Below are 21,265 nucleotides of genomic sequence, written 5' to 3'. Positions count from 1 at the left end.
GGAAGGCGCGCAGCGGGTTGTAAGGGGGAGGAATATTTGGGCTCTAGGACGCGGCGGGAAGGGGCGGAGCGGGCTCACTATTTGGGGGGCGCTAGGACCCGGCGGGAAAACGGTTGTACGAGCACTAGAACCGGGCGGGAAGGGGCGGAGCGGGGAGAGTGTCCGGGGGTGGGGCGCTAGGACCCGGCGGGAAGGCGGTTGTACGAGCGCTAGAACCAGGCGGGAAGGTGGGGAGCGGGGAGAGTGTTGGTGGGCGCTAGGACCCGGCGGGAAGGCGGTTGTACGAGCGCAAGAACTGGGCGGGAAGGGGCGGAGCGGGTTTATTATTCGGGGGCGGTAGGACCCGGCGGGAAGGCGGTTGTACGAGCGCTAGAACCGGCGGGAAGGTGCGGAGCGGGGTGAGTTTGGGGGCGCGCTAGGACCCGGCGGGAAGGCGGTGATGCGAGCGAAAGAATCGGGCGGGAAGGGGCGGAGGGGGGTGATTGCTGGGGAGGGCTAGGACCCAGCGGGAAGGCGGTTGTACGAGCGCTAGAACCGGGCGGAAAGGGGCGGGGCTGGGTGAGTAACATGGGGCGCTAGGACCCGGCGGGAAGGCGCGGCTCGGGGTGTTGAGCGGGCGCTAGGACCCGGCGGACGGGCGGACCTTCGTTCAGCAGGCGACGCCAGGGCCGAGGCGGAGGCCGGGGCTGCGGCCCGGTGGCTGCGGCGGTTGTGGTGGAGAAGGACGAGGAGGAGGCGAGAGGAGAGGAGGCAGGCGGGCTGTCCGGCTGGCCGCCCGCCCGGCCGGCCGAACGCCGGAGCCGGTACGGGGCCGCGGGGACCGGGGAGGCGCGGAGCCTTATCCGGGGTCAGCCCCCCACCCCTCCCCCTTCTAGACAGTGAGCCCGCTGTTGTGGAGGGACCGTCTCTATATGTTGCCGACTTGTTCTTCCCAAGCTCTCAGTACAGTGCTCTGCACACAGTCAGCGCTGCGTAAATGCGATTGAATGAATGAATGTACTTCCCAAGCGTTCAGTCCAGTGCTCTGCTCACAGTAAGTGCTCTGTAAATACGGTTGAATGAATGAATGAATGAAAGGCGGAGTGGACGGTGCCCCTGACCGTCTGCCCATGGACCCATGGCACCCTGCCCCTGGCGCCCTAACCGTCTGCCTCTGCCACTCTGCCTCCCTGGCCCTGACCGTCTGCCCCTGCCCCTCTGCCGCCCTGGCCCTGACCTTCTGCCCCTGTCCCCCTGGCCCTGACCGTCTGTCCCTGCCTCCCTGGCACAGAACGTCTGTTCCTGCCCCTCTGCCGCCCTGGCCCTGACCGTCTGCCCGTGCCCCCCTGCCCCCTGGCCCTGACCGTCTGCCCCTGTCCCCCTGGCCCTGACCGTCTTCCTCTGCCTCCCTGGGCCTGGCCCCCTGCCCCTCTGCCGCCCTGTCCCTGACCGTCTGCCCCTGCCCCTCTGCCCCCTGGCCCTGACCGTCTGCCCCTGCCCCCCTGGCCCTGACTGCCTGTCCCTGCTTCCCTGGCCCAGACCGTCTGCCCTGTCCCCTTGCCCCCGTGGCCCTGACCGTCTTCCCCGACCGCCTGCCCCTGCCCCTCTGCCGCCCTGTCCCTGACCGTCTGTTCCTGCCCCTTTGCCCCCCTGGCCCTGACCGTCTGCCCCTGCCCCCCTGGCCCTGCCTGCCTGCCCCTGCCCCCTGGCCCTGACCGTCTGCTCCTGTCCCCCTTGCCCCCCTAGCCCTGACTGTCTGCCCCTGCCCCTCTGCCCTCCTGGCCCTGACCGTCTTCCCCTGACCGTCTGCCCTGCCCCTCTGCCGCACTGGCCCTGGCCGTCTGCCCCTGCCTCCCTGGCCCTGATCGTCTACTCCTACCTCCCTGGCCCTGATCGTCTACTCCTGCCTCCCTGGCCCTGACCGTCTGCCTCTACTCCCCTGCTCTCCTGGCCCTGACCGTCTGCCCCTGCCTCCATAGCCCTGACCGTCTGCCCCTGCCTCTCTGGCCCTGACCGTCTGCCCCTCTGCCGCTCTGGCCCTGATCGTCTGCCCCTGCCCTCTCGGCCCTGATCGTCTGCCCTTGCCTCCCTGGCCCTGACCGTCTGCCTCTGCCCCTCTGCCGCCCTGGCCCTGATCGTCTGCCCCTGCCTCCCTGGCCCTGACCGTCTGCCCTGCCCCACTGGCCCTGACCGTCTGCCTCTGCTCCCCTGCCTCCCGGGCCCTGAATGTCTGCCCCTGTCCCCACCTCCCTAGCCCTGACCGTCTGCCCCTGCCTCCCTGGCCCTGACTGTCTTCCCCTGCCCCTGCCTCCCTGTCCCTGACCGCCTTCCCCTGCCCCTCTGCCGCCCTGGCCTTGACGGTCTGCCCCTGCCCCTGCCTGCCTGGCCCTGACCGTCTGCCGCTGCCCCTGCCTCCCGGGCCCTGACCGTCTGCCTCTGGCCCTGACTGTCTGCCCCTGCCCCTTTACCGCCCTGGCCCTGACCGTCCGCCCCTGCCTCTGCCTCCCTGGCCCTGACCATCTGCCCCTGCCTCCCTGGCCCTGACCGTCTGCCCCTGCCTCCCTGGCCCTGACCGTCATCCCCTGCCCCTGCCTCCCTGGCCCTGACCGTCTTCCCCTGCCCCTGCTTCCCTGGCCCTTACCGTTTGCCCCTGCCCCTCTGCCGCCCTGGCCCTGGCGGTCTGCCCCTGCCCCTGCCTCCCTGGCCATGACCATCTTCCCCTGCCTCTGCCTCCCTGGCCCTAACCGTCTGCCCCTGCCTCCCTGGCCCTGACCATCTGTCCCTGCCTCCCTGGCCCTGACCGTCTTCCCCTGCCTCTGCCTCCCTGGCCTTGACCGTCTGCCCCTGCCCCTGCCTCTCTGGCCCTGACCGTCTTACCCTGCCTCTGTCTCCCTGGCCCTGACTGTCTTCCCCTGCCCCTGCCATCCTGGCCCTGACCATCTTCACCTGCCTCTGCTTCCCTGGCCCTGACCATCTTCCCCTGCCTCCCTGGCCCTGACTGTCTGCCTCGGCTCCCGTTGCCTCGCTGGCCCTGACCGTCTGGCCCTGCCTCTGCCTCCCTGGCCCAGACCGTCTTCCCCTGCCTCTGCCTCCCTGGCCCTGATCGTCTGCCCCTGCCCCTGCCTCCCTGGCCCTGACCGCCTGCCCCTGCCCCCCTGGCCCTGACTGTCTGCCTCTGCTCCCCTTGCCTCCCTGGCCCTGACCATCTTCCCCTGCGCCTGCCTCCCTGGCCCTGACCGTCTGCCCTTGCCCCTGCCTCCCCGGCCATGACCGTCTGCCCCTGCCTCCCTGGGCCTGACCGTTTTCCCCTGCCCCTGCTTCCCTGGCCCTGACCATCTGCTCTGCCCCTGCCTCCCTGGCCCTGAGCGTCTTCTCCTGCCTCCCTGGCCCTGACAACCTGCCCCTGCCCCTCTGCTGCCCTGGCCCTGACCGTCTGCCCCTGCCTCCCTGGCCCAGACCGTCTGCCCCTGCCTCCCTGGCCCTGACCGTCTTCCCCTGCCTCTGCCTCCCTGGCCCTGACCGTCTGCCCCTGACCCTGCCTGCCGGGCCCTGACCGTCTGCCCCCACCCCTGCCTTCCTGGTCCTGACCGTCTGCCCCTGCCCCTCTGCTGCCCTGGCCCTGACCGTCTGCCCCTGCCCATGTCCCCCTGGCCCTGACCGTCTGCCTCTGCTCCCCTGCCTCCCTGGCCCTAAACATCTGCCCCTGACCCTGCCTGCCCGGCCCTGACCATCTGCCCCCGCCCTTGCCTCCCTGGTCCTGACCGTCTGCCACTGCCCCTCTGCTGCCCTGGCCCTGACTGTCTGCCTCTGCCCATGTCCCCCTGGCCCTGACCGTCTGCCCCTGCCTCCTTGGCCCTGACCGTCTGCCCCTGCCCCTCTGCCCCCCTGACCCTGACCCTGACCGTCTTCCCCTGCCCCTGTCTCCCTGGCCCTGACTGCCTTCCCCTGCCTTTGCCTCCCTGGCCCTGACCGTCTTCCCCTGCCCATGCCTCCCTGGCCCTGACCGCCTGCCCCTGGCCCCTGCCTCTCTGGCCCTGACCGTGTTCCCCTGCCCCTGCCTCCCTGGCCCTGACCGTCTGCCCCTGCCCCTCTGTCGCCCTGGCCCTGACCGTCTGCCCCTGCCTCCCTGGCCCTGACCGTCTTCCCCTTCCTCTGCCTCCCTGGCCCTGACCGTCTGCCCCTGCCTCCCTGGCCCTGACCGTCTGCCCCTGCCCCTGCCTCCCTGGCCCTGACAGTCTGCCCCTGCCCCTCTGCCCTCCTGGCCCTGACCGTCTTCCCCTTCCTCTGCCTCCCTGGCCCTGACCGTCTGCCCCTGCCTCCCTGGCCCTGACCGTCTGCCCCTGCCCCTGCCTCCCTGGCCCTGACGGTCTGCCCCTGCCCCTCTGTCCTCCTGGCCCTGACCGTCTGCCCCTGCCTCTGCTTCCCTGGCCCTGACCATCTGCCCCTGCCTCTGTTTCCCTGGCCCTGACCATCTGCCCCTGCCCCTGCCTCCCTGGCCCTGACCGCCTGCCCCTGTGTCCCTGGCCCTGGCCGTCTGCCCCTGCCTCCCTGGTCCTGACTGCCTGCCCCTGACCGCCTGCCCCTGCTCCTCTGCCCTGCCCCTGACCGTCCGCCCCTGCCCCTGCCTCCCTGGCCCTGACCGTCTGCCCCTGCCTCTGCCTCCCTGGCCCTGACCATCTGCCCCTGCCACCATGGCCCTGCCCCTGCCTCCCTTGCCCTGACCGTCTTCCCCTGCCTCCCTGGCCCTGACTGCCTGCTTCTGCCCCTCTGCCACGCTGGTCCTGACCGTCTGCCCCTGCCCCTGCCTCCCTGGCCCAGACCATCTTCCCCTGCCTCTGCACCCCTGGCCCTGACCCTCTTCCCCTGCCTCTGCCTCCCTGGCTCTGACCGTCTTCCCCTGCCCCTGGCCCTGACCGTCTCCCCCTGTGCCTGCCTCCCTGGCCCTGACCGTCTGCCCCTGCCCCTCTGCCGCCCTGGTCCTGATCGTCTGCCTCTGCCTCCCTGGCCCTGACCCTCTTCCCCTGCCTCTGCCTCCCTTGCCCTGACTCTCTTCCCCTGCCTCTGCCTCCCTGGCCCTGACTGTTTCCCCTGCCTCTGCGTCCCTGGCCCTGACCGTCTGCCCCTGCCCCTGCCTCCCTGGCCCTGACCGTCTGCCCCTGCCTCCCTGGCCATGATCGTCTGCCCCTGCCTCCCTGGCCATGACCGTCTTCCCCTGCCCCTGCTTCCCTGGCCCTGACCGCCTGCCCCTGCCCCTCTGCCACCCTGTCCCTGACCTCCTGCCCCTGCCCCTCTGCCTCCCTGGCCCTGACCGTCTGCCCCTGCCCCCCTGGCCCTGACCATCTGCCTCTGCTCCCCTGCCCTCCTGGCCCTGACCGTCTGCCCCTGCGCCTGCCTCCCTGTCCCTACCGTCTTACCCTGCCTCTGCCTCCCTGGCCCTGACCGTCTTCCCCTGCCTCTGCGTCCCTGGCCCTGACCGTCTGCCCCTACCCCTGCCTCCCTGGCCCTGACCATCTTCCCCTGCCTCTGCCTCCCTGGTCCTGACCGTCTGCCCCTGCCCCTGCCTCCCTGGCCCTGACCCTTTTCCCCTGCCTCTGCCTCCCTGGCCCTGACCGTCTGCCCCTGCCTCCCTGGCCCTGACCCTCTGTCCCTGCCCCTGCCTCCCTGGCCCTGACTGTCTGCCAGTGCCCCTGCCTCCCTGGCCCTGACCGTCTGCCCCTGCCTCCCTGGCTCTGACCGTCTGCCCCTGCCTCCCTGGCCCTGACCGTCTGCCCCTGCCTCCCTGGCCCTGACCGTCTGCCCCTACCCCTGGCCCTGACCGTCTGCCCCTGCCCCTCTGCCTCCCTGGCCCTGACCGTCTACTCCTGTCCCTGCCTCCCTGGCCCTGACCGTCTACCACTGCCCCTGCCTCCCTGGCCCTGACCGTCTGCCCCTGCCCCTGCCTCCCTGGCCCTGACCGTCTTCCCCTTCCTCTGCCTCCCTGGCCCTGACCGTCTGCCCCTGCCCCTCTGCCTCCCTGGCCCTGACCGTCTACTCCTATCCCTGCCTCCCTGGCCCTGACCGTCTACCACTGCCCCTGCCTTCCCAGCCCTGACCGTCTGCCCCTGCCCCTGCCTCCCTGGCCCTGACCGTCTTCCCCTTCCTCTGCCTCCCTGGCCCTGACCGTCTGCCCCTGCCCCTCTGCCTCCCTGGCCCTGACCGTCTACTCCTGTCCCTGCCTCCCTGGCCCTGACCGTCTACCACTGCCCCTGCCTCCCTGGCCCTGACCGTCTGCCCCTGCCCCCTGCCTCCCTGGCCCTGACCGTCTTCCCCTTCCTCTGCCTCCCTGGCCCTGACCGTCTGCCCCTGCCCCTCTGCCTCCCTGGCCCTGACCGTCTACTCCTGTCCCTGCCTCCCTGGCCCTGACCGTCTACCACTGCCCCTGCCTCCCTGGCCCTGACCGTCTGCCCCTGCCCCTGCCTCCCTGGCCCTGACCGTCTTCCCCTTCCTCTGCCTCCCTGGCCCTGACCGTCTGCCCCTGCCTCCCTGGCCCTGACCGTCTGCCCCTGCCCCTGCCTCCCTGGCCCTGACCGTCTTCCCCTGCCTCTGCCTCCCTCACCCTGACTTCCTGCCCCTGCCCATCTGCCACCCTGGCCCTGACCGTCTTCCCCTGCCCCTGTCTCCCTGGTCCTGACCGTCTTCCCCTGCCTCTGCCTCCCTGGCCTTGACCGTCTGCCCCTGCCTCCCTGGCCATGACCGTCTTCCCCTGCCCCTGCCTTCCTGGCCCCTCACCGTCTGCCCCTGCCCCTGCCTCCCTGGCTATGACCGTCTTCTCCTGCTCCTGCCTCCCTGGCCCTGACCGTCTGCCCCTGCCCCTGCCTCCCTGGCCCTGACCCTCTGCCCCTGCCCCTGCCTCCCTGGCCCTGACCCTCTGTCCCTGCCCCTGCCTCCCTGGCCCTGACCATCTTCCTCTGCCCCTGCCTCCCTGGTCCTGACCGTCTGCCCCTGCCCCTCTGCCGCCCTGGTCCTGACCGTCTTCCCCTGCCTCTGCCTCCCTGGCCCTGACCGTCTGCCCCTGCGTCCCTGGCCCTCACCGTCGTCCTCTGCCCCTGCCTCCCTGGCCCTGACCGCCTGCCCCTGCCCCTGCGTCCCTGGCCCTGACCGTCTTCCCCTTCCTCTGCCTCCCTGGCCCTGACCGTCTGCCCCTGCCCCTGCCTCCCTGGCCCTGACCGTCTGCCCCTGCCTCCTTGGCCCTGACCGTCTTCCCCTGCTTCTGCCTCCCTGGCCCTGACCGTAGTCCCCTGCCCCTGCCTCCCTGGCCCTGACCGCCTTCCCCTGCCTCCCTGGTCCTGACCGTCTGCCCCGCCCCTCTGTCGCCCTGGCCCTGACCGTCTGCCCCTGCCCCTCTGCCGCCCGGGCCCCGACTGTCTGCCCCTGCCCCCCGGCCCTGACTGTCTGCCTCTGCTCCTCTGCCTCCCTAGCCCTGACCATCTGCCCCTGCCCCTGCCTCCCTGGCCCTGACCGCCTGCCCCTGCCTCCCTGGTCCTGACCATCTGCCCCTGCCCCTCTGCCGTCCTGGCCCTGACCGTCTGCCCCTGCCTCCCTGGCCCTGACCGTCTGCCCCTGCCTCTCTGGCCCTCACTGTCTGCCCCTGCCCCCGTTGCCACCCTGGCCCTGACCGTCTGCCCCTGCCTCTCTGGCCCTCACTGTCTGCCCCTGCCCCCGTTGCCACCCTGGCCCTGACCGTATGCCCCTGACCCTGCCTCCCTGGCCCTGGCCATCTGCCCTTGCCCATTCCCCCCTGGCCCTGACCATCTGCCCCTGCCCCCCTGGTCCTGTCTGTCTTCCCCTGCCTCCCTGACTGACTGCCCCTGCCCCCCATCCCCCTGGCTCTGACCGTCTGCCCCTGCCTCCCTGGCCCTGACCGTCTGCCCCTGCCCCCCTGCCCCCCTGGCCCTGGCTGCCTTCCCCTTCCCCTGACCGTCTTCCCCTGCCCCTGCCTCCCAGGCCCTGACCGTATTCCCCTGCCTCTGCCTCCCTGGCCCTGACCATCTGCCCCTGTCCCTGCCTCCCTGGCCCTGACAATCAATCATATTTATTGAGCACTTACTGTGTGCAGAGCACTGTACTAAGCACTTGGGAAGTACAAGTTGGCAACATATAGAGACAGTCCCTACCGAACAGTGGGCTCACAGTCTAAAAGGGGGAGACGGAGAACAAAACCAAACATACTAACAAAATAAAATAAATAGAATAGATATGTACAAGTAAAATAAATAAATAAATAGAGTAATAAATATGTACAAACATATATGCATATATACAGGTGTTGTGGGGAAGGGAAGGAGGTAAGATGGGGGGGATGGAGAGGGGGATGAGGGGGAGAGGAAGGAAGGGGCTCAGTCTGAGAAGGCCTCCTGGAGGAGGTGAGCTCTCAGTAGGGCCTTGAAGGGACGAAGAGAGCTAGCTTGGCGGATGGGCAGAGGGAGGGCATTCCAGGCCCGGGGGATGATGTGGGCCAGGTGTCGATGGCGGGACAGGCGAGAACGAGGTACGGTGAGGAGATTAGCGGTAGAGGAGCGGAGGGTGCGGGGTGGGCTGTAGAAGGAGAGAAGGGAGGTGAGGTAGGAGGGGGCGAGGTGATGGACAGCCTTGAAGCCCAGGGTGAGGAGTTTCTGCCTGATGCGCAGATTGATTGGTAGCCACTGGAGATTTTTGAGAAGGGGAGTAGCATGCCCAGAGCGTTTCTGGACAAAGACAATCCAGGCAGCAGCATGAAGTATGGATTGAAGTGGGGAGAGACACGAGGATGGGAGATCAGAGAGAAGGCCGATGCAGTAGTCCAGACGGGATAGGATGAGAGCTTGAACAAGCAGGGAAGCGGTATGGATGGAGAGGAAAGGGCGGATCTTGGCAGGTTTTGGTGACGGCTTGGATGTGAGGGGTGAATGCGAGAGCGGAGTCGAGGATGACACCAAGGTTGCGGGCTTGTGAGACGGGAAGGATGGTAGTGCCGTCAACAGAGATGGGAAAGTCAGGGAGAGGCCAGGGTTTGGGAGGGAAGACAAGGAGTTCAGTCTTGGACGGTCTTCCCCTGCCCCTGCCTCCCTGGCTCTGACTGTCTTCCCCTTCCTCTGCCTCCATGACCCTGACCGTCTTCCCCTGCCTCTGCCTCCCTGGCCCTGACCGTCTGCCCCTGCCTCCCTGACCCTGACCGTCTTCCCTTGCCTCTGCCTCCCTGGCCCTAACTGTCTGCCCCTGCCTCCCTGGCCCTGACCGTCTGCCCTGTCCCCTTGCCCCCGTGGCCCTGACCGTCTTCCCCTGCCCCTGACCGTCTGCCCCTGCCCCTCTGCCGCCCTGGCCCTGACCGTCCGCCCCTGCCCCTCTGCGGCCCTGGCCCTGACCGTCTGCCCCTGCCCCTCTGCCACCCTGGCCCTGACTGTCTGCCGCTGACCTTTGCTCCTGCCCCTTGCTCCGCCTGGCTGTCTGACCTGGCTGTCTGCCCCTGGCCCTGACCGTCTGTCCCTGGCCCTGACTGTCTGCCCCCTGATCGTCTGCCCCTGCCCCCCTGCCCCTGGCCCTGACCGTTTGCCCCTTTGGCCCCCTGCCCCTTTTGGCCCCCTGCCCCTTTGGCCCCCTGCCCCTTTGCCCCCCTGCCCCTCTGGCCCTGGCCCCAGGCCCTCACCACCTGCCCCTGGCCCCAGCGCTGTCCGCCCACCCTGGCCCAGCCCGGCCTGGCCCAGCAGGAGCTGGACACGTCTGGCGGGCGGGGAGCCTCTGACCCCCGGGAACAGACCCCCCCCCCCCCCCCCCCCCCCCCCCCCCGCCGAGAACAGAACCCCCCGGGGCTGGAGGGCGAAGGAGGCAGGGGCTCGAAGGACTGGGCGGGGGCTCAAAGGACTGGGTGGGGTGAAGGGCTCTGGGGCCTTACCCAACGCCTCTGCCCACGTATTTTTCAAAAGTTTGTTTTTTTAAAATGGTATTTGTTAAACAGCGTGGCTCAGTGGAAAGAGCCCGGGCTGGGGAGTCGGAGTTGGGGGCTGTGAGTTCTAATCCCAGCTCCGCCACTTGTCTGCTGGGTGACCTTGGGCAAGTCACTTCACTTTCCAGTGCATAGAATAATAATATTGGTATTTGTTAAGCGCTTACTAATAATAATAATGATGATGATGGCATTTATTAAGCGCTTACTATGTGCAAAGCACCGTTCTAAGCGCTGGGGAGGTTACAAGATGATCAGGTTGTCCCACGGGGGGCTCACAATCTTAATCCCCATTTTACAGATGAGGGAACTGAGGCCCAGAGAAGTGAAGTGACTTGCCCAAAGTCACCCAGCTGACAAGTGGCGAAGCTGGGATTTGAACCCATGAACTCTGACTTCAAAGCCCGTGCTTTTTCCACTGAGCCACGCTGCTTCTCCATCTTCTTCTTCTGTTACTATGTGACAAACACTGTTCTAAGCTTTGGGGTAGATAGAAGGTAATCAGGTTGTCCCACGTGGGGCTCACAGTCTTCATCCCCATTTTACAGATGAGGTCACTGAGGCACAGAGAAGTTAAGTGACTTCCCCAAGGTCACACAGCTGACAAAGGGCAGAGCTGGGATTAGAACCCGTGACCTCTGACTCCAAAGCCCAGGTTTTTTCCACTAAGCCACACTGCTTCTCACTAAGCCATGCTGCTTCTTATAGTGCCCAGCGCTTAGGACAGTGCTTTGCACTTAGTAAGCACTTAACAACCCATTATTATTATTATTATTATTATATTCTATAGGCCTATGTGACCTCATCTGTAAAATGGGGATGAAGACTGTGAGCCCCACGTGGGACATCCTGATTACCTTGTATCTACCCCAGCACTTACAACAGTGCTTGGCACATAGTAAGCGCTTAACAAATACCATTATTATTATTAACTGCTTACCATGTCCCAGGCACTCTGCTAACTGCTCCAGCAGATACACACTAATCAGGTAGGATGCAGTCCACATCTAACGTGGGGCTCACAGTTTTAATCCCCATTTTATAGCTGTAACTGAGGCTCAGAGAAGTTAGGTGACTTGCCCTAGGTCACACAGCAGATCTGGGCCAGAGCCGTGATTAGAACCCAGGCCTGTGCTCTTTCCACTAGGCCATACAGCTTTTCTACCCCTGTGATGATAACCCTCCTGCCAGGCTTGGGAAATAATAATAACTGTGACATTTGTTAAGTGTTTACTAGGTGTCAGGCGTTATACTAAGCACTGGGCAGAAACAAGTTAATTGGGTTGGACACAGTCCCTGCCCCATGTGGGGCTCACAGTCTTAAACCCTATTTTATAGATGAGGTAACTGAGGTATAGAGAAGTTAAGTGATTTGCCCAAAGTCACACAGCAGATAAGTAGCAGAATCGGGATTAGAACCCACATCCTTGGACTCTCAGGCCTGTGATCTCTCCACTAGACCACACTGCTTCTCAGTGTGGGCCTTCTAGACTGTGAGCCCGCTGTTGGGTAGGGACCGTCTCTATATGAGGCCAACTTGTACTTCCCAAGCGCTTAGTACAGTGCTCTGCACACAGTAAGAGCTCAATAAATACGATTGAATGAATGTGGGCAGTTTCTGCCAAAAATGTGGGGGCTCTGCCTATTTGTCTCTGGCCCTTGGGTTCAGCAAGGAGGGTGGGGAGTCTCTGCCCCATGCTGTGCCTCTGGTTTTCAGAGCTAACATTTAGGAGGGGTGGGGATGGGGGGTGCTGTGCCTCGTCATTATTATCATACACCTCTGCCCTGGGTGATCACAGCAAAGCCTCATTTACGTCCAACCCCGTCCCACCCTTCCCAGGCCCTGTGTACCAGGGACGGATATGGGGCAGGGGAAGCCATCATTGGGAGCCTTTTTCTTTCTCCACCTAGGGCCTGACCTTGAAAGATGAGGGCCCACTTAGGATACGGAGGCAGCGCATTGTGACACCCCAGCTGCTGCCCTGGACCCATGGAGCCAGTTTTATTTCTTTGCCAGCCTCCCTTCCAGTTTTCAGGAGAAGGGGCCCCTCAAACCCGGCTACTATCTGGAGGCTAAGTACTGCAAGCTCAGAGTGACTGTCCAAAAGATTCCCCTCTGGGTGAAGGAGTCCAAAAACCCTGCCCTGGTCTGCTTCTTCGGGGCGTCCGTGCTGAAACTGGGGCTTATTTCCTCTGGGACAGGGCTGTGAGTCCCTGCTGCCATTTGCTGTGTCACTAGCTGGAGACATAAGTTGCCTATAGGAGTAATAATAATAATAATGATAATGATGGCATTAAGTGCTTACTATGTGCAAAGCACTGTTCTAAGCATTGGGGAGGTTACAAAGTGATCAGGTTGTCCCACGGGGGGCTCACAGTCTTAATCCCCATTTTACATATGACGGAACTGAGGCCCAGAGAAGTTAAGTGACTTGCCCAAAGTCACACAGCTGACAGTTGGCGGAGCCGGGGTTTGAACCCATGACCTCTGACTCCAAAGCCCGTGCTCTTTTCACTGAGCCACGCTGCTTCTCATACTAGTACTAGTAGTGGAAGTATTTATTGAGTACTCCCCGGGTGTGTGGGGAGGAAGACCAGAGGCTTTGGAGAAGGATAACATTTCCTCTCCTCTTTAGGGGGCTGGAACGATGACCACACTTACCAGGCAGGACCTCAACTTTGGACAAGGTAAGGAGTTCGGCTGTCAATTCCTGTCTGAAAGCGCTTAGCCTGGCGGTGGGGGTTCACTCATTCATTCATTCAATTGTATTTATTGAGCGCTTACTGTGTGCAGAGCACTGTACTAAGCGCTTGGGAAGTACAAGTTGGAAGTTGGGGGTTGGGGGGACACCAATGACTGAAGGTCACCAATCCCTCTTCTGGCTCTTGCTTCTGTCTCAATGAGCGAGGTTCCTTCTTGCCCAGAAAAATGAGATGATTATCCCCGGCTCATGGATGAGGGGAAGCAAATTGATGGGTGGGGAGTGGGCCTGCCTGCCCAGCTGGATTTCTCTTTCTCCAGTTGTAGCTGATGTTCTCTGTGAGTTCCTGGAGGTTGCCGTCCATCTCATCCTGTATGTCCGAGAGGTTTACCCCATCGGAATCTTTCAGAAGCGGAAGAAATACAATGTTCCAGTCCAGGTAGAAAATGATGGCTTGGCTTCTCTCTGTTATTGTTAATAATAAATATTAGTAAGTGCTTACTATGTGACAAGCATTGTGATAAGTGCCAGGGCGGGTACAACTTGATCAGATTTGACACATTATGGGGCTCAAATTCTGAGTGGTGGAAACGGACTGTGCTGAGTGCCGGACTTCTCTGTCGTATTCACAATCTGAGTGAAGGAGAATAGGTACCTCATTCCCATTTCACAGATGAGGAGGCAAATGAGGCCCGGATTGGTGGTTACTTGCCTAGCGTCACATAGCAGACCAGTGGCAGAGATGGGGTTTGAACTTGGGCGTCCTGTCTCCCGGTCTTAAGTCCCTGTTGGAGCTCCTGGATTGCAGGGGACATATTGCTGAGCAGCGTGGCGGGTTTGCAAACCAGACAAGGAAGAGCCAGGTGGGCATTGCTAGTAGTTGTCACCCTCATTCCTGCAGGAGGACCAAACAAGGGATGATGAATCCCAGGACAAAACCAAGACCAGCCCCCAACCCCTCTCGATAACAATAATACTACTGCTGCTAATAATGGTACCTTTAAAGCACTTACTATGTGCCAAGCACTCTTCTAAATTCTGGGATAGGTACAGATTAATTGGTTTGGACACAGTCCCTGTTCCACATGGGGCTCACACTCTTAATCCCCATTTACAGATGAGGTAACTGAGCCCAGAGAAGTTAAGTGACTTGCCCGAGATCACGCAGCAGACGTGTGGCAGAACTGGGATTAGAACCCAGGTTCTTCCGATTCGCAGGCCCCTGCTCTCTCCACTAAGCTGCACTACTTTTCTTGCACTTGTCAAGGCAATTCTGGAATTTCCCACTCTTCTCCAAGCTGGTCCCAGCCCCCTGTAACTGATTGGCAGGTCTGTGGATTGAGGACCCAGCCTGACCTAAGCTTTGAGCTCAGGTCCACATAGAAGCGGGAATGCCACCGGTGAGGTGGCGGTGGGCCCCAAGACTGTGGCACATGGCCACTGCTCTGGGCCTACCCGCTCTCGTGGCTTAAATCAGGCCTTAATGACCCGGTGGGGGGTTAGCGATGCTTCAGATCCTGGTAGGCTTTAAATAGGGGGAGGTCCAGTTGAAAGGTTGCATTGTCTTGAGGCCTGCTGCTTGTCCTGATCAGGGGCAGAATTCAGAGTTGTGCAGAGGGCTAATGTGGTCCCTTGGGGAGCAAAGGAAGGAGAGTAACAACTAATCGTGGTCTCCTAGGAGTTTCTGACATCAAGGCTGAGCTGGGGTTATAGACCCTAGATTGAGAAGGATCATGGCCCAGGGGGAAAAGCACAGGTCTGGAAATCGGAGGGCCTCTGGGTGACCATCGGCAAGTCATCTAATTTCTCTGTGCCTCGGTTCACTCATCTGCAAAATGTGGATTCAATACCTGTTCTCCCTCCTACCAAGAGTGTGCGCCCATGTTAGACCTGATTAGCTTATGTCTATCCCAGTACTTAGCATCTTGTGTGGCACATATTAAACGCTTAACAAGTACCACAGTTATTATTGCTTTGTTTGCTGCATGGTGTCTCTGGACGAGGGTTTGGGGATCCCATTTCCCCTGCTCAGATTGCTACAGGTTTGTCCTGGCTCTTGTTGAGCCTTATCCTCCTGGAGGTCTAACTTTGGTTTACAATCCAGGCAATCCAGCTAAACTTTCCATTCCTCCATTAGGTCCAGATATTTCACCCTATCATATGTCCATATCCCTGCACTGCCTGAAATCGTGGTCGGTGTTTTTAAAGTCCAGCCTTCTGTTGCCATTTTGCTCCTTCAAGGTTCCCAACAGCTTCCTAACTGTCCCTCACTGTCAAGTCTCCCTTCTCGGCAATGCATAGGGCTGCCTTTTCCCCGTGCTTGGAACTCCATGCCCGGCTCACCCCCTCCAATCTGCCAAACCTTCCTCCCTCCACACTTTCAGAAAGGCATCTCCTCTAGGACACCTTCTCAGACTTATCTCCACCTTTTTCATTTTCTCACCCCATCAACCACTCTTAGCACTTCTTCTGTGTTTGTTATGGTGTTTGTTAAGTGCTTACTATGTGCTAGACACTGTACTAAACACTTGGGTAGATTCAAGGCAATATCAGGTTGGACAACAGGCCATGGCCCGCATGGGGCACACAGTCTTAATCCCTATTTTACAGATGAAGTAACTGAGGCAAAAAAAAGTTAAATCAATCAGTTGTATTCATTGAGCATTTGTGGGAAGCAGTTTGGCCTACTGGAGAGAGTACCGGCCTGGGAGTTGTAGGGCCTGTGTTCTAATCCTGGTCCACCACTTGTCTGCTGTGTGACCTTGGGCAAGTCACTTAACTTCTCGGTGCCTCAGTTCCCTCATCTGCAAAATGGGGATTCAATATCTTTTCTCCCTCCTACTTAGACTGCGAACTCCACGTGGGACCTAATTATCTTGTATCTACTACAGTGCTTAGAACAGCATTTGCCACATCATAAGCGCTAAACAAAATACCACAGTTATTATCATTGTTATTACTATGTGCAGAGCACTATACTAAGTGTTTGGGAGAGTACAGTGTAACAATGTAACAGACACATTCCCTGCTCTCAATGAGTTTGCAGTTTAGACGAGGAGACGGACATTAATATAATTTATGAATGTGTACATAAGTGTTGTGGGGCTGAGGAAAGGGTGGTAAATGAAGGAAGCAAGTCAGGACAAAGCAGAAGGGACTGGGAAAAGAGGAAATGAGGGCTTAGTAACTTCCCCAAGGTCACACAGCAGACCAGTGGTGGAGCTGGGATTAGACCCAGTGCTTAGAACAGTGCCAGTGCTTAGAACAGTGCTTTGCACATAGTAAACGCTTAATCAATCAATCAATCAATCAATCAATCGTATTTATTGAGCGCTTACTATGTGCAGAGCACTGTACTAAGCGCTTGGGAAGTACAAATTGGCATCACATAGAGACAGTCCCTACCCAACAGTGGGCTCACAGTCTAAAAGGGGGAGACAGAGAACTGAACCAAACATACCAACAAAATAAAATAAGTAGGATAGAAATGTACAAGTAAAATAAATAAATAAATAAATAAATAGAGTAATAAATATGTACAACCATATATACATATATACAGGTGCTGTGGGGAAGGGAAGGAGGTAAGACGGGGGGATGGAGAGGGGGACGAGGGGGAGGGGGACATTTAATAAATGTCATTAAATGTCATTAAAAAAAAAACCCAGCTCCCCTGACTCCCAGGTCATTGGTCTTTCTGTTAAACTACATTGCGTCTGTTCTTCTGTGAAGAGAAGTTTACTCCATTTATTCGTTTCCTGCTTACATCTGTTACCAATTTTTATCTATGCATACATTCTGGTTCTGCCTGTATCCCTCATTAGATTGTAAGCTTCTAGAGGGCAGGGATCCTGTCTTCTACTTTTATGATTTGTTCCCAAGTCCTCAGTGTACAGTGCCTTGCCCACATTAGGCATTCAGGGCACACGGAGGGCAGACTGACTCTCCTACTCACTGCAGAGGGTCCTTGTGTTTTTCACCCTCTACTTGATTACATTCTGTCCCCTGGGGTAAAAGTCCAATATTCATTCCTTTATTTTTTTTTAAATCCAGATGTCCTGCCACCCGGAGTTGAATCAGTACATCCAGGACACGCTTCACTGTGTCAAGCCGCTGCTGGAAAAGGTGAGGTGATGGTCGGATCCACTGTGGATGATGCTAGACTGTAAAGTCCTTGAGAACAGGAAGTGCATCTGATTGCTCTGTTGGACTCTCCCATAAATTTGGTACAGTGCTCTGTGCAGAGTAAGCTCTCAAAAAATACTATAGCGTGATGGGGACTATCCAGCTGACCTGCTATTTAGGGATGCTGAATTTTGAGTCTTCAAACCTGAGGCTTTTATTTGTGCTTTGGATGAGCCGATGTCTTGTGTCATTGGCTTAGCCTGAGAGTTTAAATTCTTGATCACAATCTTTTGGACATCGCCTGCTCTTGGAGCTGGGTGTCTCTCGGGGAGGGATTGGGGCTTCCATTTCCTCCGCATAAGTTGCTACAAATTTGTCCCAGCTCTTGTTGAATGTTGTTCTCCTGGAAGTCTAATCTTTGGCCCTGTAGCATCCGTACTCCCATGATCATCCCTTCCTGTGGATTATGTGTAAGGGAGGACTCATGTTGGGCTGAGTGCTCTCTCTTCCATACTTGTTAGGATAGGTCCCCATCTTTGCCACCATCAACAGCATCCACAGTGCTCCGCACCCAGTAAGTCCTGATAAATGCCGTCGATTGGTCACTGAGTGCAAAGTGCTGATTGAGGCATCCTCCGAGTGCCCCTAGGAATGTCCAGTAGAGGTACTAGTGGCAGGAAGGAGGGATGGAAACCATTGTGAGGTGCAGCCTCTGACTACTGCCAAAATCACAAGGTTGAAGGGAACCGTGTGGGGGTTTCCAAGCCTGAGTTTGGGTCCCGATTCGCAGAATGACGTGGAGAAGGTGGTGGTGGTGATCCTCGATAAGGAGCACCACCCAGTGGAGAGATTCGTTTTTGAGATCACCCAGCCCCCTCTGCTTTCCATCAGGTGAGTAGCCCTTTTTCCCCGGCTCTTTCCCTTGGCAGTGCTCTCCGAACAGTGGGTCTGGCGGCAAAACCTTCTAGTGACGTCCCTGCCCCCTTGCCCCCAGCCCCGGGGGGATCCACCTACTCCTTGAGGCCCCACCCTACTGTGGGAGAGCTGGGCCTGGGATCCTGGGTGGGGAAAAAAGCACAAAGAAGAGAAAATCCAATAACTGTCAGCCAGCAGAGGACTGATTGAAACATTCAAACTGGAAAATTGCCAGACCGCAGACTACCATGTGGCTGTACTCGTTATTTCGTACCCCTGCCTGACACTCGCGGAGGTGGAAGGGGCACCACTGCCCTAGAGACCATCGGAGGCCAAGATCAGTATAAAACTCAACCTTAGGGCAGAGTTTGAGCCCAGCTCTGAGTGATTCCCGGTCAGGACTGCATTCCTACTCAGAGGGGATGACTGACTGTGGGGCCACTGCCTGGGGGACAGCCCGACCCCACCGATCCCCAGGTAAGCGCGGTTCCTCATGCCCTCAGCTCGGACTCCCTGCTATCCCATGTGGAGCAGCTGCTTCGTGCCTTTATTCTGAAGATCAGTGTCTGCGACGCCGTCCTGGACCACAACCCCCCAGGTAGGCTCAGGGGTCATGGCTAAATGCAGGGTCTGTGCTCTCTCTGAAGAGGTGAGGCACCCCCACCCTTTTCCTCCCAGCACCCTTAGCCGTCCTAGTGGCGGAGAGCAGAGATGGGACTGGGTGGTCTGGAGCCCAAGAGGGACAGCATTTCTTGGGCCTCCCCTAGCTGCTGACGACGTGGGTTTGAGAAGCCTTTACCTCCACAGCACGGTCTGGCAGCGGTGCCTCTCCCCTCTGCTACCCCAGCCTGGTGCTGGAGCGAGGCCAAGAAAGGAACGGGACCTGACCAGTGGGCCGTACCACGGTGATGCCAGCGTTTCATTCCCCCTTGCCCCCAGGGGCCAGAGTGGGCCCATCCCAGTGTCAGGAGTTCCTGGGTCGTCCCAGCCTGGAGAACTTCCCCAGAAGGATTTATTGGTTCCAGTGCCAGGTTCAGGTCTTCTCCTGAGGTCTTGGGAAGGGTCCAGGACCTCCTGAAGTCAAACTGGCCAGACCCGCCAGGCAGATGGGAGGATGCGGGGCCTGCCTGACCTTAGTGTGCTCAGGTCACCTCTTCCCTCTCCCCGAATCTCCCAGGCTGCACCTTCACGGTCTTAGTCCACACCCGGGAGGCAGCCACCCGCAACATGGAGAAGATTCAAGTCATCAAGGTGAGCCGCGGGGCTGCCCACCGTGGTCCAGGTGGGAGGCAGGGTGGGCCGGGGGGCTGGACGCCTGAGGCGGCGGTGCGGCCCACAGGTCCCCGTTGGCAGTTTTGTGGCTCCGCGCGATGGGCTTGGGGAAAGACTGGTTCTGGCTCGGGTCCCCAAATCACTAACCAACCCACCCCAAGTGGTCTCGCCCAGGCCACGAATGGGCCAGCAGCAGCTTAGAGCAAGTGACCCATGGCTGGGAGATGGCCTGGGGCCCCCCCCTTCTCCTTTCCAAAACCCCAGTCCCAGGGCTGGCCTGGAAGATCCGGCCTGACTGGATCTGGGCAGTGGGCCCTGAGGGAGCCCAGCCTCCACCCCGCTGCAGCAGCTCAGCTTGCCAGGGGGAAGGCAGTGGGATCGGTGCCTCACCGCACTTTGGGGGTTGGTTCTCCCTCCCAGGATTTCCCCTGGATCCTGGCCGACGAGCAGGATGTCCACATGCATGACCCTCGGCTCATCCCACTGAAGACCATGACCTCGGACATCTTAAAGGTTAGCCGAGGGAAGCTGTCGGAAGGGTGTGAGGGGCCAGGCCCAGCAGCCGAGGAAAGGTTTGGAGGCTCCCGTAGCCTACAGCTCTGGGAAGAAGCTGAAGCAGCGTGGCCAAGTGGATAGAGCACAAGCCTGAAAGTCAGAAGGATCTGGGTTCTAATCCCAACTCTGCCACTTATCTGTTGTGTGACTTTGGGCAAGTCACTTCTCTGTATCTCAGTTCCCTGCTCTGTAAAATGGGGATTAAGACTGAGCCCCATGTGGGTCATAGACTGTGTCCAACCTAATTAGCTTGTATACCCCAGTGCTTACTACAGTGCTGGGCACATAGTAAGTACTTTACAAATACCATTAAAAAACAACCAAAAAAACCCACACACCTTAGGGGTGGGTGAGTTCTGGTTCCCCTCTGATGACCTCACCACTACCTGTTTCTCATGACAGATGCCTGGTATGGTGGCCATTCCTGTGTGGGTAATAATGATGGTATTTGCTAAGCACTTTTCTAAGCACTGGGGTAGATAATAGCTAATCAGGTTGGGCCCAGTCCCTGTCCCACATGGGGTTCACAGTCTTAATCCCCAATTTACAGAGGAGGTAACCGAGGCACAGAGAAGGAGACTTGCCCAAAGTCACAGTGGCAGATCTGGGATTAGAACCCAGATCTCCTTGGGATGCTTGGGCTACACACCCCAGAAGCCCCAGAGAGCATCTACACACAGGTAACCACCACCCCAGGTGCTGTGCAAGTGCTATACAGGTAGTAAGCACTCAGTAAATACCACATTGATTTCCTGTCCTTCCCACCTCCTGCCTAGACTCCCTTTTCAGCCTACCCAGAGCTGGACTGCCCATGGACCCAGACCATGCCAGCCCTCAAAACAGGCTTCACCAGCTGTCTCATTTTCCTCATTTTACCGCATCTGTAAAATGGGGAATAAGACTGTGAGCCTCATGTGGGACAGAGACCGTGTCAAACCCGATTTGGTTTTATCTACCCCAGCGCATCGTATGGTGCCTGGCACCTAGTAAGCGTTTAACAAATACCAGAATTATTATTATTTTCGCCCCCGTCCAGCGCTCTTTCCCTCGAGAAGGAAGCGCTCGGCCCAGTCCTCTCCCCCAAACCCAAACGGCCAGCTGTTACGCAGCAGTTCTCAGCGTGCTGGAGCCAGACTCCCATTTGGCCGCCTGGCTTCCCCTACTGTGTGAGTGCTCACCACTGGTAATTGCCTGTGTACTAGATGCAGCTCTACGTGGAGGAGAGGGCTCACAAGAGCACCTGAGACCGACCACCCTTCCTGGCCCCACTGACTGACCCCAGAACCGACGATGGCGGCAGCGTCAAGGGGGTGACCTCTCCCCTCCATCCCCCCTGGAGCAGCTGCCCAGCCACCAAGGTTCAAAGTGCTCTTAGTGCCTGCTGTCTACGAATTTGCTCACCCTAGAGGACCGGACTCCGTCCATCTCTCCGGGCCCGTTGGCAACGAGCGCAAGACTCAACTCGCCTCTACCTGCCCAGGTTGCCCTTGGGGGGGGTGAGTGCCAAGAGGGGATCTTGTATCCCCTTTTGTGAGACATCTGGGCTATTTTTACAAGACTCTCCGTCTGGCTGTGCTGTGTGTGCATGTGGTTTCAATAAAAGACCGGCGGCCTCACGGCCCTAAGGGGATAATAATAATAATGGCATTTATTAAGTGCTTACTACATGCAAAGCACTGTTCTAAGCGCTGGGGTGGTTACAAGGTGATCAGGTTGTCCCACGGGGGGCTCAGTCTTAATCCCCATTTTACAGATGAGG

General features: G+C 59.5%; 1 protein-coding gene across 1 annotated transcript; it reads left to right on the top strand.

The window, feature by feature from the left end:
- The first annotated feature begins 652 nt into the window (after positions 1-652).
- On the top strand, positions 653-21,143 carry MAD2L2 (mitotic arrest deficient 2 like 2). The gene is made up of 9 exons (XM_038747089.1): positions 653-803; positions 12,574-12,625; positions 12,960-13,078; positions 16,693-16,764; positions 17,555-17,655; positions 18,183-18,277; positions 18,857-18,930; positions 19,372-19,464; positions 20,709-21,143. Exons 2-9 carry the CDS (start codon positions 12,586-12,588, stop codon positions 20,748-20,750), a joined length of 636 nt encoding a protein of 211 aa, XP_038603017.1. The 5' UTR covers positions 653-803; positions 12,574-12,585; the 3' UTR covers positions 20,751-21,143.
- The last annotated feature ends 122 nt before the right edge of the window (positions 21,144-21,265 follow it).

The sequence above is a fragment of the Tachyglossus aculeatus genome, chromosome 5, assembly GCF_015852505.1.
Source record: "Tachyglossus aculeatus isolate mTacAcu1 chromosome 5, mTacAcu1.pri, whole genome shotgun sequence".
Classification (NCBI taxonomy): domain Eukaryota; kingdom Metazoa; phylum Chordata; class Mammalia; order Monotremata; family Tachyglossidae; genus Tachyglossus; species Tachyglossus aculeatus.
This window is presented reverse-complemented; position numbering and strand designations above follow the sequence as displayed.

Excerpts from the sequence above, each read along its gene's own strand:
- MAD2L2 (XM_038747089.1), top strand. The coding sequence starts at position 12,586 with ATGACCACACTTACCAGGCAGGACCTCAACTTTGGACAAG. Across the intron at positions 16,765-17,554 it reads TCAAGCCGCTGCTGGAAAAG|AATGACGTGGAGAAGGTGGT; the intron begins GTGAGGTGATGG and ends CCCGATTCGCAG. Across the intron at positions 18,931-19,371 it reads AGAAGATTCAAGTCATCAAG|GATTTCCCCTGGATCCTGGC; the intron begins GTGAGCCGCGGG and ends TCTCCCTCCCAG.